The 19983-nt window shown below is 50.4% G+C and overlaps 1 protein-coding gene across 6 annotated transcripts in view; it reads left to right on the top strand.

Moving 5' to 3' along the window:
- The first annotated feature begins 7 nt into the window (after positions 1–7).
- Positions 8–19983, top strand: part of SH3PXD2A (SH3 and PX domains 2A) — a 243574-nt gene continuing 223598 nt past the window's right edge. For 4 of the 6 annotated variants that reach the window (XR_005793634.1, XM_040486333.1, XM_040486334.1 and 1 more), the window contains exon 1: positions 13–106. Coding sequence is in view for 3 of the 6 variants with exons in the window: in XM_040486333.1 (XP_040342267.1) it covers positions 35–106 (72 nt within the window). In the remaining 3 variants the exon portion in view is untranslated. Of the gene's footprint in view, positions 107–19983 lie in introns of all 6 variants that reach the window. The other 2 variants (XM_040486336.1, XM_040486337.1) reach the window with 1 other exon arrangement.

Here is a 19983-nt window from a genome sequence, read left to right as displayed (position 1 = left end):
GCTGGAGGGCGCCACTCTCTTTGTGGGGGGGAAGATGCTGGCCTACTGCGTGCAGGACGCCACGGTGGTGGATGTGGAGAAGCGGAGGAACCCCTCCAAGCACTACGTGAGTACTGCCCCTACCGACCCCTGCGGGGGGTTGGCCGGAGACACCCCCCCCCGGGGGGGCCCCCTCGCCCTCACCCGCTCGGTCCCGGAGCTAAGTGCCCACAGGGCAGCCCTCGGCTGTGGAGTTTCTTCGCAGGGCTGTGATCTCCAGGGAAGCCTTCTCTGTCCTTTCTCCACTCCCCCCGCCCCCCGTTTTCTTTTTTTGGCATTGGAATTGGCAAGTGGCTGCCCTTGTCTGTTACAACGGTGAAGTCATCTGTCCGCCTGAGCTTTGATGGATTGTGGGGGGAGCTTTCGTCAAGCCCTAGCTGAGTAGCTCCGTTGGGAAAGAGCATCTCCTGGCCCTCCCTGGGGGCTTTTGGGTCGCTCACGCTCGCGCCGCCCCGTGAGTCTTTCTGAGGCTTGTCCTGGGGAAGGAAGCCTCGTGCTGTCCTCCCACGTTTGCTCTGGTCTCTGCCTCCCTAGGCCTGGGTCTGGGGGCAGAGGGAAGCCGCCGCGCCCCCTGCCCCACCTCCACCCTCAGCCCTGAGCTTTGATTTCCTTCTTAAAGTCATTGTGTCCGTCGGTGTGAGGAGAATTGTGGCTTTTCCTTTTATCCCTTCTCTGGACGTGACCCTTAACCGGGTTCATTTCCTCTTAAGTGATGCTCCGTCTCCAGACACGAGGAGGCAAATGTTTGCTGTGGTCTCCAAGGAACGGCCGGCTGCCCCTCCCCCTTCCTTCCCCACAATTAATGAGAAGGGGCTAAGGTTGATTGAGCCGAGCTGAGCCCCGGGTCTGTGTGACACATCCCCCTTTCATCTCAGCCGGTCCTGTCTTGCCATCCTTCGCACCTTAGGAAGTAAACATGGTGTCCTTGATGGCTGAGGACGCCTGTCTGAACCGCTTTGCTTCTGTACTTGAGAAAGAAGAGACAGCCAGGCACGCAAAGCAGAAGGGCTGCATCTTATTTGCAAATTAGGCACTTAAAGGATGATTTAGAATCCTCAAAGCATTAATTTTAACAATTAAAACAGGCTGTAGGTTGCTGCCCTAGACTGCACATTGCTCTCTGAGAAATGGCTTTTATTTCTCTCTTGGAAGAGGACTAAGGTTTGTGCCAACGTCAGCCTCGGGCTACTCTTTCTGTCTGTATCACCAATAGCTCTGAACTTTGGGGCTTTTTTTTTTTTTTTTTTTTTTTTTTTTTTTTAAGAATCGAATAAATGGGCCTGGGCTCAGATTGGAGAGGAGGTAAACTAAGGAGTCTGGTTCCTGACCAGACAGAGAGGTGGGTGCCCATGGGGCGGAGGGGGAAGGAGTTGTTCCTTGCTTGACTCAGCAAGCATCTTCATTTCAAGAAAGCTCCTTTTAGAGGACTTGGGTTACTATGTGGTCACCCTGCTCCAGGTACAGATGTCCATTTGCACATCCCAGCACTTAGTATCAAGGTGGCCTTCCTAACCATTTTTTTCAGACGTTGCAGGCTAAGTTTTAGGGGTTCTCTTTTCTAGTCCTCAGTTAAGGCAGGCCCTGCATTCAACAGATGGCACTCTCTGCTCTGAGACCCACGCTGGTGCTTTTTCTCTGCTCTCGATTTTATGTGAAACATCTGATCTTAGCTCTGACCAGTGATGTACAAGATTACAGATGTTGAATGTACTGGCAACAAGCCAGAAAGGTTGCTAAAACAACTGGGTACCCACTGCAGACAGCAGTGAAAGGTGGTTAATGCTGGGGCTGGGGGAGGGTCCTGTTCAAAGCCTGGCTTAGCCACTAACTAGCTATGTGACTTTGGGCAAGTTATTTAACTTCTGTGGGACTCAGCGTTCCTCATTTTTAAAGTGAGGATAATAATAGTACTATTTCATAGAGTGGTCTGGAGAATTAAATGAGATCATCCATGAAAAGCACTTAGCACAGTTCCTGGCAGGTAACAAGCCCTCACTAAATGATAGCTTACTATTGGTGAGATTCTGACTAAGAAAGCACTTTTGAAAAGTAGCTATTAATGGTCTGGCAAAAAAGAGGGAAAGAGTTCGGGTTTTCAGATTGATAATAACTTGTTCTATGTGAAAAACACAAAAGAAGTCCTGTCTGATTCCCTTGAAATGATCATTTCCTCTCTTTTTGTAGACAGCGTTTCCCAGGACATCTCTGCTTCCCATGTAAGAATCGACATTATGTTTGGGACAGGGAGTGATGTCACTGAACAGCTGGGGCCATACAGGGCTCTAAAATAAGGTTGTAGAGAACAATTAAAGGAGAAAGTGTTATATGTTGTCGAATTGTGGAGCTGGCAGGACTCATCAGGCTCACCATCCCCCCACCCCCCGCATTTTACAGAAGAGGAAATGGAGGGAAATGGAGACGGGATAAAGTCACTTGCAACACAACCATTCACAACACCTGGGTTTAACTGGCATTTTGAACATGGCGTGGGTTTTGTTCATCTAAGTACCCTTAAGTCTGGTTGGAGTTGACTAGGAAATCAAGTATCTGGTGATAGTAAGAGGTTCCTACGTATTTGGGGCATTAATGGGGCATAATATAAGGAGAGGGGACCCAATAATAGAAAGTGTCAGCTGGGCTCATAGCGGCAAGAGGAGCAGGTTGGGGGAGCTTGTGCCTCTGAAGCTTAGGATCTCCTCCCCTCATGGTGCTTGTACCATGTGGATACCACACACCAGAAGGTCAAGTGTCCTGGGTAAGGTACTCTGGTGTGGGTAGCTGGCAGGATGCGCTGAGCCCAAGTCGCAGATGTTCTGGAAGCCCTCTGCACTGGAGAAGCATACCCCCTTCCCGCCTCTCCTCCACTGATGGTGAATTCTTATTCTGTGGCTTGGCACATTGCAGAGCAGAGAGTTTTTATGGGATGTGCACGTTAGCTGGAGCTGGCTGATGAGAAGCCTGGGGCCCAAGCAGGAGGGGCTCTGCTGGCTGCAGAACACTGGGAACACAGTGGAAAGTTTTTCTCAGGACATCCAGCAAAGGGTGTGCTTGTCTCCAGGACAAGGGGGAGCTGCCTAAACACCGAGGGTCTTGTGCTTTTAGTCTGTTTATGAAAAGACAGGCAAGTGGCTTCTATTGTTTGGATGGTGCTGTCAGCCCTTGCTTCCTTCCTCTCTGCCAAGCCCCTGCTTGGGTGGGGTTCAGGGAAAGTGGGCACCTGCCACTTAGACCAGGCTCCCTGCCGCGGAGTTGGGCTCCTCGCTTGACTTTTATGAGTTGCCCCTGGGGAGATCTTAGGTCAAGTGACTTTGGCCTCAGACCGCTTGTCTTTCAAATGGTCCTGATGATGCTGGATGCAGCCTGCAGATACCTTCATATAAACATTTTCCATAAGAATTCTAGTTCAGGTTTACCATAATTCTTTGCACTCACATGCACGTGTAGGCGTGTGTCAAGTCATATGGCACTGGAGAGAAGCTCGTTTAGAACAAAGTATTTGTTTGGATTTGGGAGGCCTTGTGCTTTTACAGTGGTTTCCTTTCCTGATTGTTTATTTCAGACAAATATCAGTCATGAATGTTTTGATCCTCTACAGGACTCTTTAGGGAATGCGAATAATAGCCATTGTTAGCAGTTACCATCAGCGGTGCTAAACACTTAACATTCATGATTTCGTATGATTCCTACAGTTCATCAGATGTACCCTAATGCACCCTAACCTGGGTATGTTCTTTGATTTCTTTCGAGAGGTGGGTTAACTTGCAAAGGTTAGAGATTGCCCAGAGTCTCCCAGTTAGTCTAAGGCAGATCTGGGTAAACAGGTTAGCTTACCTGCTAAGGAGGATATGAACCTAAAATGGGGCCCTTTCATCAACTAAAGTCAGGGTGGGGAGACCAGGCTCGGGCTTGCATGTCACTGAGAGAGCAGTGCATGGTGGTCTTGAGGACTGCTTCACTGTATGTCCCGTGGGACATTCACCTCATGCCACAGAGTTCGTGAAAGCAGTGGAGGTGAGTTTGTGAAAGCAACGGAAGGCGAGCATGGTGAGGCAGGGAGAATGGAGTGGATCCAGGATGATATCTGGTCCCCACTGATGCAGGAGGTGATGAATTAAGGATCAACACTGTGGAAATAGTACATCCTCTTGTGTGTTTAGATCATCACAGAATTTGGTCTTGGTCCTGGGAGTACATTTTTAGGAATTGGCTCTAGACCCATTCATTTCTCTGCCCTTCATTTTTTCTCTAAGCCCTTAGAGTGTGGATCCAGTGTTACAGGAGGAAGGATGTGCAGCTGTAGAAAGGGTCTTCTGAAGGCCAGTGTCATTACCAAATGAGTGTTTTTGGGTAGATCGGGGTTTGAATCCCACCTCTGGCCCTTCCTAGCTGTGCCACTCTGGGCTTCAGTTTCCTCGCTTGTAACCTCACAGGACTTTTGGAGAATTGATTTGAGATAATTCTGGGTAAAGCATTCTACTTAGTACCTGGTCCCTACCATGCTCATTCAACATATTCTAGCTTCCATCTGGTGTTCCAGATGAAACTAGAGTACATGTAAGAACTAGAGTACATGTAAGACCTGGTAGGTGAAGCTGAGAGAAAAGGAAAGGCTGAGGCAAAAATGGAAAGACCAGCTGCTCATAGTGTGATGGGAAATTGGGCTACATGCCCCATGGAAAACACCCAACACACAACAGAAACAGATAAACAAGGAGCAGCTGTTCAGACCTGGAGGGCTTCCTGGAGCAGATCTAGTAATGGCTGCTATAAGTTGGGAAGGGGAAGGGAAGGGACATGGGTTAAGGAAGAGGAGTAGAGAGGTCATCCAGTAAGGGCAAGGTCAAACAGGACCCTAGCCCCAAGGTCAGTACTACACATGGGTTACTCTTGCCTGCTTTCTTTTTCTCTTTTTGTCTCTGTCTTTCCCTCTTACACAAACACGTACACATACACATACACACAAGAACAGTTTTTTCTCCTTTTCCAAGGAGGCGAGTGAGTGATCCAGGGGTGATTCACGGGTCTGACAAAGCTTCCTGCTCATGGAACAACCAACCACATCCTACTGGCCTTTGGAACATGGAGCACAACCAGCCATTTATCATGGCCCTTTTGGGACCTGAGTGCGGGTTTGGAGGGGGTGAGGACAGATCAGGATTGGAATCACCATGTGTGGTGGCAGGCAGAGGGGAAGTGAAGGGAAGGGAAAAATAAACCTATTTGATGTTAGAGGAGACTTACTCCAGCTCCAGAAACATAAGTGCCAGCTGCTGCATTTTCCAAAGAGATATTCCAGGGCCAGCATGAGTTAATGGCCAGTGGAGGCCATGAATTAGAGGAGTGTTAGGACCTAGGACTTTGGGATTGCATGGCAGTCCCCTGGAAATTGCCTTCTAATTTCCTCATCCTGAGTCACTGACCAGACTAGTTCTTGGCCAGAAAAAGTCTAACAGGCAACCCTGTTCCCTTTTGCCTCTTAATTAAACAAAATCAAACAAATAATAGAGTTATACATATGGTAGTTACACTTACTCCTCTTGAGTTCTGAGAATCCAGGAAAAATCATAATGGATTAGGACAGGGATCCAGGGAACAGGAAGGACAAGGGGTGTGTGTGGGAAATGAGGTGGAGCTCTGGCTTTGGAAACAGGTTCTGAGCCAGGGCCAGGGCTGTTCTCTGCCATGACAATTGCCAAAAATAATGGAAGCGTCCAGTAGGGCTATCAGCATTTCAAGAGGTGATTCCCAGAGCTGCATGTGACTTCTCGCCTGGGCCAGGCTGCCGCCGCCTGGAGTGGAGTCAGCCACAGGAAAGCAGGTGAACGGAGAGGTCAGAGGTCTGGACGTGTGCACAGGAGGGCCTGAGGGCAGACCACAGGAAGGCCCCTTTCGTGCCCGCGAGTAACCTCTAGACAAGGCACCACTTTAGCAACAAGTGCTGAGCTGAGTCCAGTGAGGGTGTCAAGATGCACAGTGAGGAGAGAAGGGGAAGACTCAGTATGTGAGTACTGACTATGTGCCAGGCAGTGTAGAAGGTATTTTTTAGAGGGCCTTTTGTTTGAACTATGTGACAACCATATGAGGTAGGGAGGTGTTTCTTATCCCGACTTTGCAGATGTAGAAATTGAGGCTCGCGGTGTTTTTGTGACTCTCAGGGTAATTGAGTGGCAAGGCTGGGATTCTACCCTGGTCTCTGACATTGAAGTCTGTGAGATTGTCGCTGTCTTCCCCTTCAGAGCTGGGTTAGTGAGGGAGGACTATGAAAATAACCAAGGGGTTCAGGTCATGTGCATCTGGAAGGCTGCGTTGTGGGAGAGCACCTGGGCTCTGCAGGCCCCAGGCTGGAAGCCTGTCTCCACCACTGGCTACCATGGGACCCAGTACAAGCTACTTCTTTCTCTGAACCTGTTTCCTCATCTGTAAAAAAACATAAAATGTGGGGGAAATAGGACCTAGCTCGTTGGGTGGTGGTGAAGATTCAATGGGTTCATAAATGTGAAGAGCTTAGAACAGTCCCTGGCACGTGTTAAGCACAACATAGGTCATAGCTTTAATAAGGAGGAAATCCTAAAGCTTTTCAGGAGGGGGAGTGCTCTCTGTGAACTGGAGTTTTCAGGGAAGCCGGGCTGGGACAGGCAGGCTCATCCTGGGCTTTGAGGAGTAATTAGGATTTGGATGGGAAGGAGTAGGGTTTAGGTGGGAAAAGCGGGGAAGGGCATTCCAAGGAAGGGAAAAGCAAAGGTCCTGGAGGTGGAATCTGCCAGGAAAACAAGGGCAAAACCCATGTGGGGGAGGAGGATAAGGAGAAAGGTCGGGGGTAGCTTCTGAGAGCCTCAAATGCCAGTTGAGGGAACTCAGTTTGTTGTGTAGACACCTCCACACAGTATTCGTTGGGAGAATCATTCCTCTGCTTCTTAGGACTGGAGCCGGCTGTCACTGTGGGGTCCTTCGGGTGGGCCCCAGAGCTGGGTTGTTCTGGCAGCCACGGCTGGGACGGAGGTAAGAACCGGAGCCCTTTTTCTGGTTCTGCGTTGGTTCTTTAGTTGACGGGCCAGAGCCCAGCCCTCTCTGTTTATAGCTCTTACTCGGAGGGGTCAGGCTGCCTCATAAAAGTTGATTGCACCCCAGAGGTCTTGGGTGGGGGAGGAGGTGGAGGAGAGAGGATGCAGCTGGGAGTGAGGCAGGGGCCGCTTCGGGCCTCATCGGTGGAGGGCCCCGGCGGGCTGGGCCTGGTGCCGCAGCAGTGTGCTCGTTGGGGTGATTTCCATCCACACTCCCCAGTACCCCAGTAGCAAGAGAAAGGAAAGTCCTATCCTTTTGGTTTTTAAAATAATATTGGGGGGCGCCTGGGTGGCGCAGTCGGTTAAGCGCCCGACTCCAGCCAGGTCACGATCTCGCGGTCCGGGAGTTCAAGCCCCGCGTCAGGCTCTGGGCTGATGGCTCAGAGCCTGGAGCCTGTTTCCGATTCTGTGTCTCCCTCTCTCTCTGCCCCTCCCCCGTTCATGCTCTGTCTCTCTCTGTCCCCAAAATAAATAAACGTTGAAAAAAAAAATTTAAAAAAAAATAATAAAATAATATTGGGGCTCTTGGGTGGCTCAGTCGGTTGGGCGGCCGACTTTGGCTCAGGTCATGATCTCACAGCTCATGAATTCAAGCCCTGCGTCGGCCTCTGTGCTGACAGCTCAGAGCGTGGAGCCTGCTTCGGATTCTGTATCCCCCTCTCTCTCTGCCCCTCCCCTGCTCGCATTCTCGTTCTCTCTCGCTGTCTCTCTCTCTCTGTCAAAAATAAATAAACATTAAAAAAATCAAAAAATAATATTTAGCTTTTTTCTTTTTTACTTATTTTTTTTGTAAAGATTTTTTTATGTTTGAGAGAGAGAGTGCGGGCACCCACATGGAGGTGTGCATGTGGGGGAGGGGGGCAGAGAGAGAGAGGGAGACAGCGAATTGGAAGCTGGCTCCAGGCTCTGAGCTGTCAGCACAGAGCCCAACATAGGGCTCGAACCCACGAGCAGTGAGATCATGACCTGAGCCGAAGTGGGACGCTTAATCGACTGAGCCACCCAGGTGCCCCATATTTTTACTTATTCTTTTTTAAGTAAACTCTACCCCTAATGTGGGGCTCGCAACTCAAAATCCCGAGATCAAGAGTCTCTTGCTGTATCAACTGAGCCAGCCAGCACCCCAGGAAACCCCTATCTCTATAGGGCCTGGGGGCTAGCTTTAAACAGCTTGCTGGGAGCCTAGGTTGTCACCCCAAACATTCACACGAATGTTGCCTTCTGCTTCAACATGTCTCTGAACTGGTTTTAGTTTTGAATACAATGCTTCAGATTACCTCTTCATTTATTTAAACCCCTGCCACACTGTCAGATATTCCAGTAAGCCTGATTCTTTAGGGAAAATGGAATAATAACAATAACAGCTAACATTTCTGAGTGCTTTCTACGCGCTACGAGTTTTACATGGAAACTCTCAAAACTCTCAAAACTCCCCAAAGCGTGTAGTTACCTCTGGCCTCCACATCGTGCAGGTGAGGACACTGAGGCCCAGAGAGCTTAAATAAATTGCCAAACACCATGCGGCTAATAGGCTACATATGGAGAGGAGCCTGCTGGCTCCAGATCTGCCCTGTCCCCACAGCCTCACAGCCCCTCAGTCACACGTTCCACCTGGGGAGACCAGGCCCTGAGGAGATTCCACCTGAGGCCTGGCTGCTTGGCTTCTCCACATGTGAGACCTTCCACAGGTCACCGTCCCCTTCTAGATCTCCAATTGCCCTTCTAGTAAATGGGGTGGTTGCTTCCTTGCTGGCCTGCCTTGCAGAAGGGAGGGTGGGTGTGAAAGCTGCTTGGGGAAGTGCTGAGCCCAGAGACTCTGTGAAGGGTTCCCGAGTCCCTCAATCGAGCTTCTCATGTGTGTGGGGCTAGGGATGTTTTACAAAGGGGAGCTGTTCCTGACCTCCAGGGAATTTTTCATACAAGGTTTCCTGGCCCTGCTCTGTCCCCTGAGAAGCCTCGTAGCCAGGGTGGACTGAGGATCACCTTAGGCCCTCATTGAAGACATCTTCTAGAAAAGTGCCTCTGGGAACCACACTTTGCTTCTTTCCATGCCTGTCATTTTTGTGAATGGGAAGAGACAGAGCTATTTCCAGTCACATCTCTCTGCTATTACCTGAGGGGAGGAAGTGACGTCAGGCGCTGAGTTAGCAAAGGGGAAACAGCTGGCCGTCCCGCCCCTCCGCTTGGCTCTTTCTCTGGCCGTTTGCTGTCATTTCCCTTTGGCAGGTGAGGAAGCCACCCTCCCCAAGCCAGGGTGGAGGGACATGTGGGATGGGGACAGAGTCCCTTCCTCTGTGTGTGTCAGTGCAGCATAAATTATGCAGGGGCCCCCAGTCTGTCTCTGGGATCCCTGGAGCCTGGTGGAAATGGATCACTGCTAACTTTGGAGAGTGAGGAGTAGGGAATCACGAGCCAGCAGGGTCTACCGGGTGGGGTAAGGGATTGAGTGGGTGTGGGCCAGTCTGTACTTGGGCCTGTCGCTAGTGGTCCCGGGCAGAGAGCCCTTGCTGTTTCCCTTTATTCTGGGAATATTTTCTTTTGGTAATAAAGGAGACCTTGGCCTGTATTACGTAGACATCATCATCATCCAGCTACCATGCATTGAATTCCTGGTTTATGCCAGGCACTGCCAGGCCTTTTGTTTATAATCTCTGGTCCCCACCCAGCCCTGAAGGCATGCATTTTTAACCCCATACTACTCCTGTGGAAACTACCGTGCAGAAAGCATAGGTTGCATCATTATTAGCCTTGCACAAAGCCAGGCGTGTTTGACCCCTTGCCCCCAGCCTGTGCCTGTTTCACACTGTCACCGTGCTTTACACACTTGGTCCCTCTCCAGGGCTGGCCCCAGGGGTAGCGGGGCCTTCTGCCCACCGAGCATGCTGTCTTCCTGTGGAAGGGTTCTTTGTTGAGAAAGCCTGCCTTGCCGCTTTTGCCCACCTAAGGGTTCTGAGTGTGAAGGGATTGTCCCTGCTTGAAGCGGCTGCTTTGCAAAGTCTTTCACGGTAGGCCCCGTTCTGACCCAGCTTTGTTCTGTTTCCTGATGGCCCAGACCCAAAGGGCTATTTTAAGGGACTCGCCTGTGTGGGAGAATTTCTCTTTGTAACAACATCGGAGGCAGCCTAGCTGGCCTGGCATGGTGCTGGCAGCAGGGCTCTGACAGAGTGAAACTCTCCCCTGAATTCGGCCCCTGGGCTGGAATTGATTCATCGAGCTCTCAGCTAGGTGCCTGGCACCTGGAAGGGACACACAGTCACTTGTCAGTGGGGGCAGGGCTTCCGGAGGTGACTACCCAGAGGTTTCTGCTGCTCTGAGCCCTGGTGGGTTGGCAAACTGGTCCTTCTCTCAGAGTTCAGGTCTATAATAGGACAATGTCCGAACTTTGGTTCAAGCCAGGATTAATTATTTACTTTAGTCATCGCTCATGGGCAGCTGGAGAAGGGCAGCCTCATTTCTCCATGATTTCTGGATGTAGCAGCTCCCAGGCAGGGGAAGTAGGGGAGTTGAGTAAGAGTGTGAGTGGAGCCCCTTCTAGGTACAGGCACTGGGCTGGGGCTTCCCCTCCATCCACTGTGTCCTTTAATCCCCACAAACCCTGAGCACTGACCCTGTTTTGTAGACGAGGAAACCAAGGCTCGGAGAGACGCCCCACCTTGCCCTCTATCGCATGGCAGTAAATGGCAAACGTGGGGTTTGAACCCAGGTCTCTCCAGCAACAAAGCCTATGATGGGTCCAGTGTGCTCCCTGGAGATTGGATGGATTGCCCCCAGTGGTTGGGTGTCTAATTAGGAGTTCTCATTTTATTCCAGCCCGCAGCTGGACGCATCCATACATGCCAAAACTAGGTGCATTTGGTCTTTCCCTGCCTCCTCTGTGTCTGTATTTCGCCCTCTGCCATGTGCATCCATAAAGGTCATGGCCATGATTTGAGCTCTGCTGGCGTATGGAACCCTGCAGCCTGGCCCTGAGGCTTAAGAAGGGGAGCAGACCCAGAGGGAGTGTGCACAGTGTGGGTTCCCTTGGGAGGCTGAGGACCTGTGGCTTTGTACATGGCTTTGTCTCCTGAGGATTTTGAGGCTGGGGGTCTAGGGAGTGTATCACGTGGGATGAAACTTAAAGGGTCAGGATGAAACCCTTGGGTCCTCTGCCCACTCTGACCTCCCACTGAGCCCCTCCATCAACACATGATATGGTTGGGATAAGATAACAAACCTCTCACTACTGAGATTGAACCCCTGGCAGGGTCTGGCTTCTATTTTGGGATTTAAATTTTTATTCCCCTTGAGCTCTTGTCCAGAGCCACTTTTGAAGGCCTGGCCTTTCAGATGCTCCAGATGATGGGGGCTCTGCATCCTGTCCTTGAGGATGGTGGCTTTGTGGCCACAGCACTGTGTTTTGGAGTAGGAGGACATTTAATTCTGGACACTTGCCACCTGCTGCTTACTCAGGCTAGACGGGGCTCTGGCAGCCCTGAGAAGGCCTCAGAGGCCAGTAGTTGGAATTTGAGAACAAGAGGGTGGGGGCAAGGGCACCGATGGCCTTGGCCACATGAGCTCCAGCTCGGAAGCCTCTTACTAGCTTTTCTCACTTCGTCAAGTTTCTTCATGTCTGTAGACCTCAGTTTTCTAATCTGTAAAATGGGAATGACAATGCTACCTAGCCCATATGATTGTTACTCTCTACTGTGCCTGACATAAGGTAGCTGTTCAGTAAATGGCAGTTATTGTTACCATTATTATCATGGTCTTCCTTCATGGTTTTACTCCGTTTCTGCCACCTCCCAGAAGCTTCCCTGATGCCACCTGTTACAACATTTCCTGCCTATGAATTTTTATGATGTTTATCGTTTTTGCCACTTGTATGGCACTTACCAAGAATGGCCTTGGTTGGTCAGCTTTTGGCAGACCCATGTCTGTTGTGCCTGATTGATGGAAAAGCTCCTCCGGGGATGGACCTCGATGTGCTACCTACTCGGTCATTCAATTAGCCATTCGTCAACACTTCAGCGTTGATTGTGTCCCTACCGCTGGGAACACAGGAGGGCAGATAAAAATCGCTGCCCTTTTTGAGTTGACATTCTGACAGGGGAAGGAAGACAATGAACAAACCTATTTTAGGTAAAATACACAGTGTGTTAGATGGGGAATAAATGTGGTACAGAAACCTGGGGTGGGGGGAGGGGGACCAGAGATGGTGGTGGTAGTTGTGTTATTTCATTGAGGGTGGCTGGGGACGTGCCCACTGCACAGTGACTTTTGAGTAAGGTCTGTGGGAGGTGAGGCAGTAAGGTGTACAGATACTTGGGGGAGAGTTGTTGAGGGTGAGGCAATAGCCAGTGCTAAGGCCCTGAGGTGGGACTCTACTTGGCCTTTCCAGAGAAAAGGCTGGGCAGGCCACGTGGAAGAGGTGAGGGGGAGAGCAGTGGGCAGTGAGGTCAGACAGGTAAAGGGGCCAAGGAGGGCCTTGCATCCCTCTTGGAAATGAGCATGGTGCTTGCTCAGGACTTGTTGAAGACTGAAACTGGCCCCCAAACTGCAGAGAGGTTGCTCTGGGGACTGTGTTTGAGTTGGACCCTGACCTTCTAAGAAAGACTCTCTGGGGAAGCGCAGCAGTGTCATGGATGGGAGCTCCAACACCCCAAAGGCAGCGCACTTGTTAGGGCATTTCACTGACTGAACATTAGTTTTGTACCTACTGTGCACAAGGCACCGAGCTGAAAGCAGTTCCTTCAGCTGGAAGCCAGGGGGTGGGGGCTCCTGCTAAGGCAGCAAGCAGCACAGTTCTTTCCTCTTTAACACCTCCTCCCCATGCTAGCAGAAGGTCTGGGTCACAGCAGGTCTTTGATCAAATGGGATAAATACATGGACAAACACTTCATTCTGTTAAAGCCCCTTCCTCCTACCCCACTCCTTTTTTTTTTTTTTTTAAAGAACCATAGCTTTTAACTTACAATTATAGAAATGGCTTTTTTGAAGTTCAAAGTATATATTCCTATTGATATAATTTTGTAAATGGTGTCAAAGTTCTCAAGCTAGTCCACCAAAACCTTTCTCATCCATGAAGTCGATGGAAGATGTCTCCGGTTCACCTACATGTGGGCTAGCCTGGGAAGCTAAACTCTATGTGCCATGTCCAGGAAAACTGTCTTCCAGTGTTCACAGTTCACAGGCTAAATGGGGTTGATGACAATGACAGTGGTGACGATGATAATGATGATGATGATTTTAATAATGGTGGCACTGATTGTGTGCCAGCCTATCTTCTAGGCACTTTACTCATTTAATCCTTATAGCAATCCGAGGAGAAGAGCACTATTATATTTCTATCACTATTGATAAGAAAATGGAGACCAAAGATCATAGGCTAGGGAGAAGCAGAGCAGGGCCCCAGAGTCCTTTGGGAAACCTTACTTCCTGGCCTTTCAGGGAATCCTGCCAGCCAGCCTTGCCACAGCCAGCCCTGGTTAGCCATTTGTAGAAGACCTTATATGGAGGACTTTGTCATTTGGTGTAAGAATGGAGTTAACAAGTGTCAGAGTCAGGGAACCAAAGTCGGGGGTGGCCAGCAGGAGTGGCCCCTCTTTGTTCCCAAGACAGGAAAAACCATTTGTCCCTGGAACCTGACACTGCAGGGAGTGGGTTTGCAGGGGGTGTGGTTATCTTCCTGGGCCATTTACAAGTCCAGCACATGGGGGTGGAGAACACTGTGTGTTGGTGGAGGCCAGATTAGAGTGTCTGGCAAGATGTTTCTGACACCTAGACCATTCTGCTGTCTGCAAAGCCCAGCAGGTGGCTGGGCTGGTGCTTTAGCTAGGAGGAGGGGCACCTCCCCACCCTGCCCCGTTGAGTTTATTGTTGGAAGGAGGTGGGTCCTAACCAGTCTGCTCCCTGCTTCTGGGCCTCAAAATAAACAGCAGCTGTTGGCTACATCACCTCTGTCAGCTACCAGTCTGTCAACAGTGGCTGGCTCTCTCTTGGCCCTGCCCCTTCTGGGTATAATGGCACGGGACATTGGGGGACCATTGGCTTTGCCCTACAGAGCCTGCCTTGCTAGCCAGCTGGTGTGGCCTCTTGCCCAGCACTGGCCTCTTGGCCACCCACTGGCACTGTCCCCTCCTGCCCTGCAGTGAGGTAGGTCCTCATGGTGGCCATAGACTCAAGCTTGAATCTGACATCAGTTCAGCTCCTGGCTCGGCCACTCAGCTGGTGACCTTGGATAACTCTGAGCCTCTATTTCCTTCTCTGTAAATCAGGTAATAGTATGTCTGTCACAGTAGAGGAATTATGACCAGTGCTACACAGGCAGCTAGAGTGAAGTCACTGAAGCCAGTCTGCCACGTTTGAATCCCACCTTTGCCAATCAAGAGCTCTGTGCCTTTGGGGGAGGTACTGAAGCTTTCCACGCCTCAGTTTTCTCATCTGTACAACGTGGATAATAAAAGCATCTCTCAGGCTGGTAGTGAGGATTAAGTAGGTTAATAAATATAAAGCCTTCAAAAGGGTGCCAGGTACAGAGGAAGAGCTTGATGAATGGAATAGCGTGTGCTCCCACTGGCAGATAAAGCAGGACATCTCCTAAAAGAATCATTCACGTGTACATATCCAAGAGCTGACAGAATGACTCTCCTCCTAACCTGACTTCTATGTGGCTGTGCTAATTTGCTTGGCTTTGTTTCTAGCCCGCATTCAGAACTTACACTTGAGGGGCTGGGAGTGGCGGTAGAACTGGTTATATAGCAGGATGGAGGCATGAAAACAGAGAGCTGGGATTTCTATTCTATTTGGCAGTGGTTCTGCTGATGTAATGTAAGAAATGGAAAGATCATGTCTGTGGCCAAGGACTGCCTTCAGCTGTGGGCAGATCCCTCTCTGGGGTTGACTAGTTATCTCTGCTCATGTGCGAGCCCCAAGATGTTCTTCCATATGATCTCTGCAACCTCCCCATGGGCCAGCTTGCTTTGGCTTCCCCCTGGCTCCATACTCTGGGAAACTCTTGTTATCTTTGGCTTTCTCTTGAATTTGTCCTTCCTTTTGGAAAGATTATGCTGGGAACCCCCATTAGAGTATCTAGACCACAAAGTCATCATTCTGCAAAAGAAAAAACAAAAGCACTCGATCCCAGTTGTGTTGGGCTACAGTGCCAGGCGTCATAGTGGAGACACCAACCCCCCAGTAAAGAGACCCCCACCCAGGATGGAGCATTTGCACTGTCTCCCCAGGAGCCTGATCCTTTAAGAGAGGTGCCCTGCCTGGGCATGGGGTCCCGTCTTCTCCATGCTGCCTTTGTCAATTCTTGTCTAAGGAGAGAGGTCAGCTGCAGTTTCATTGCCAACATCTGGGGATGTCACCTTCTAATAGACAGTGAAGAGAATGGGTAGGAGGAAAGGAAAGTAGAAAGTCATTGAGAGCAAGAGCTTCAGAACCAGATCGCCTAAGTTCAAATTTTAGCTCAGCCATTTATTTTAGCTCTGCCAAACTCTGCCTTGCGCAAGTCACTTAACTCCTCTGCTTCAGTTTCCTGTTCTGTGATATGGGGATAGTAACAGTGCCTTCCTCATTGCTGGGAGGATTCCATGAGATCATGATGATGAAAGCACTTAGAACCATGCCCTGGAGAGAGTTAGTGCTACCCCGAGTGTCACTGTTGTCATCTGAGAGGGCACAGCAGGTGGAGTCTGCGTCCCATCAGCCCAGAACCTCTGGGACCTGCTGGATATATATTTAGAAGCTGTGAGAGGCCCATGGTGTTTGTGACAGAGGCATCTTGGCTGGAGCTTGTGGTGTGTTCTAGAGAAAGTGGAGTGTGAAGATTCACATCAGCAGGTGATTGAATGCCGACTCCCACATTTCCTAGCTGAGTGTCTGTGAATGAGTAGCTCCACCCCTCAGCTCAGTTTCCTCAGCCAACGGTGTCCATGCCCTCCCTGTAGGGTCACTAATGAGAACCCGACACAGCATAAGGTATCCAGTGGTCACTCCCCATGGTGGCCGCTTGTACTGTCTCAAGGCTTAGCAAGGGGACCGGGAGGATGGTCAGTCCAGGCTGAGTTTTCTGGCTGGGAACCTTATATTGCACTCTTCGCTGCATCTCCTCCGTGATGAGCAGCTCTGGGTGTTTATGGCCGCACGGCTGCCCTTGCGGAGTACTTTCTGCTGGTACCAGGTTGCTGAGCTCACAACCTTAATCTCTGCTGCTGAGGGACCCTCGAGGAAGCAGTATGGGTCTCCTGCCTGTTCCACAGATGAGGAAAGGCTCAGAAAGGCACTTGGCTTCTGTGGGTGCCCCACCTTGTACCCCCTGGGCTCACCTGAGTTCACCTGCCACTGATTCCTGTAGTTTCGAGGACCCTGACAGTTCCCCACCTCACCTCTTTGTGTGAGGGCTTTCTCCAGCCTGCGGTACCATGGAAGCTTGCTCGACCCCAGCAGGTACACTTGAGGAAGGGCAGGGGAAGGGGTGGGGGCGAGTTATCATCCCAGGGGGTTGCCCTCAAGCTGTGGGGGCAGGAGTTGATGTCTCCACTGCCTGCCCTTCCCTGGGAGGATTCTGAGGTGAGTTCCAGCCAGAACATCAGGAGATCCCCAGCAGTACGAAGCCTCAGATGCCCACAGCAGTAACCTACTCATTAGCACAACCTTTATTGGCCTTTGTCCTTTCCTGGTCTCGCTTTCTGTTCCTCCTCACCTGGGGCTTCTGGAAACCTCTCCCTAACAGGCAGGCTGCACTCATGGCCTTGTCTTAGAGTCTGCTTTGAACCAAAACTAGTATAGCAAACTTCTGCTATAGCACGTGGTGGAGCTAGGACTGGACACCTCTGTCTGTGACACAGTCCCCCAGGCCATGCTGTGTTTCTGGAGATTTCTGGGCTTCTTTTATAGAGGAGTCAGAAAAGGTCCTTGTTTGATGCAGGTCTTTTTAGCTAATAAGAGGGCAGTTTTGGGGCGCCTGGGTGGCTCAGTCAGTTAAGCCTTCGACTTCAGCTCAGGTCATGATCTTACGGTTTGTGGGTTTGAGCCCCGCGTCAGGCTCTGTGCTGCCAGCTCAGAGCCTGGAGCCTGCTTCGGTTTCTGTGTCTCCCTCTCTCTATGCCCCTCCCCCACTCGCACTCTGTTTCTCTCTCTCAAAAATAAATAAACATTAAAAAAAATTTTTAAAAAGGGCAGTTTCTGGAGTGAGTCAGAGTGGACAGGGCTGAAGAATACTTACCAGTACAACAGCTTCATCAGAGAGGGAGCTCAGTGCAAACACCGGGGAGAGAAGCTTGGCCTTGGAAACGTGGGAATCTGACCTTATATGGACTTGCCCCAGGAAAGAAAGAAACAAACAAGGGACTTAGGGATAAATAGAAATCAAATATCTTTATCCATAAAGGTGAGGCTGGGAGGGGCAGTGTAAGCGTCTGAGGAAACAAGGTTGGGGGCCTTTGTGCCAGGTGCCACGGGACACGTGTGAGCAGAACACTCTGGGGTTTGTTGTCAAATTCCTGTTTGTATCTGGCTGGTTGGATCTGTTGTAGTCTGGCTACTTGGAAGGGATTTGGACATTATGAACATTAAAACCTCTTGTGACAGTATTCAAAATTTTGGCAAGACTGGTTCAGAAGAATAAAGGGAGATAAGGAGTGTGTGTGTGGGCATGTGTGTGTGTTTGAGTGTGGAGTGCATATGTATTTGGAGATGTGTAGTGTGTGTGTGTGTGTGTGTGTGTGTGTGTGTGTTGGCAGATGTTTGTGTATATAGGTATATGTGTGTGTTTACGAGTGTGTTTGGGCGTGGTATGTTTTGTGCATTGTACAGGCTGTTGGATCATTGTTCATCGGGCATATTCCTGGGCCATCTTTTATCCTTGAGAGGTCCTTGTGGTCAGGTTAGGGGATCCAAGAATACTTAGATGGCATAAAATCGTCCCATAGATCATCACATATACCTTCCAGTAGCTACCTTTCATCCTTTTCTCCAGTGCCTCTTCTGTCAGACAGGTTCCCACAGACCTCCCCTCCTTCTCACAAAAGAAGGATCGGGTTACTCCCATTTTATAGGTAAGGAGACGGGGAATCAGGGTAAGTCACTTACTCAAAGGTGATACAGGTTAGTGGCAGAGCTGAGATCTGACCAGCTTTTTAACTCCCACCTTCTCCTGCCTCTTTGACCTGAGAAGGGTGACCTGGGAGCTGGGATTCTGCTGTGGCTCTGGCTGTGCAGGAGAGGCCTTCCTATCCCTCTGGGAAACTTGCTCTGGAAACCTCCCTTCCAGCTTCCGTGGAGGCCGTGAGGAAGAAGCACGGGGGGCAGGAAGGCTGGCCGCGGGGCTACATGGCTGGTGGAGGCGTGCCGGGGGACCCAGCTCTGGGAACAAGTTGTTGTGGCCGCAGCAGAGTGGAGATGGAGGAGGTCTGGCAAAAAACCAGGGAAGGATGGAGGAAGCGAGAGAAGTCCCTGAGGTCACTCCCCTGGGCCTCAGAGACAGGGTGCTGTGGAAAGTGTACTCAGATAAGGAAACTTACACCTACATTTAATCCCTCAAGAGCCAGTCTCCCTCCTGTTTGCAGTAAGGAGGTTACACATCCAGATGTGTGGACATATGGGGCATTGCAAACCTGTCAGTGTTATCTGTTACGTGATTTACCCTCTAGCAGGGATGGGCAGGGGCTGGATTCCTGGAAGGAATAGAAGATAGAGATTTCGTCAGTGCGAGTTCTTGGCAGACAGAGGCAGTGGGGCCACTGGGATTGTCTGGCCGTTCTCATCCACGAGAGCTCACGTCAGTACAGTGGGAAATCCCACGGAATCTGCAGTCCCAGATGTGAGTCTGTGTGGGGGACATTTGGGATTTACTCACAGGGCTCAATATTCTTTGGTCCCTGAGTGGGTGGGAGAGGGCCCCCTTGTACCCAACCAGCTGCATGACTCCAATCAGCTCTTGGGAAGCAGATAGTTCCAGCCAGCAGAGAACCTTAAAGGGCCACCTCTGCCCCACCCGCATATCCCCAGCATCAGCCAGGGTGGACCCCGGGAAGCAGGTGGACTCATGCAAGGCAGCCTGAGCAGCACAAATTTTCAAAAGCCATTATCTGATAACTTCCCAGCCCCAACGCTGTTGGTATGAGGTGTTATCTAATACGGTGTTAACCCTTGTGGATGTGTTTGGCTCTCTGCTGACTTGGATTAGGATGTGGAATACTACAGTAGTTACAGGTGAGTCAGATCCCCTACAAGCCATGTGACTTTGGGGGAATTATTTAATCTCCCAGGCTTCAGTTGCCTCATCTGTAAAATGAAGATAATAAAAGTAGCACACATTCCTAGAGTTGGTGGCAGTTATAGAAGCGGTATTAATGGCAACATCACAGGCAACAGTGGGAGCTTGGCGTCCTGGCTGAGCTCCCTGGGTGATGGTGGCAGACAGCACCCCATTGGTGCTGTTAGCCCCCCTCCCTTTTGGGGACAGCTTTATTGAGATAAAATTCTCATACCATTCAACTGACCCATTTAAAGTGTATAATTTAGTGGCATTCAGCATATTCATAGGGTTGTGCAACCACCACCACAGTCAATTTCAGAACATTTTCGTGACCGCCAAAAGCAAGAATTCTTTAGCCGTCACCTACAAACCCCCCTCCTCCAGTTGGTCCCCAGCCCTCAGAAACCACAAATTTATTTTCTCTCCTTGTGGATTTGCCTGTTCCGTGTGGTCTTTGGTGATGGGCATCTTTCACTAGCATAATGGTTTCAAGGTTCATCCACTGTCAGCCCTTTGGATGGCTTGTAGGGCGAGCTTGGTTCATTCCCCGTGGTGGCTGAGGAGCCCTGGGCATAAACCCTCACAGTGGCCTTGGCAGGGCTGGCCCATGGTCCCGAGTGCAGCTTCCACTGGAGCATTTCC

The sequence above is a fragment of the Herpailurus yagouaroundi genome, unplaced genomic scaffold (assembly GCF_014898765.1).
Source record: "Herpailurus yagouaroundi ecotype Mexico unplaced genomic scaffold, PumYag 163, whole genome shotgun sequence".
Taxonomy (NCBI): Eukaryota; Metazoa; Chordata; class Mammalia; order Carnivora; family Felidae; genus Herpailurus; species Herpailurus yagouaroundi.
Note: the sequence above shows the minus strand (reverse complement) of the source record. Positions and strands in the feature narration are given on the sequence as shown.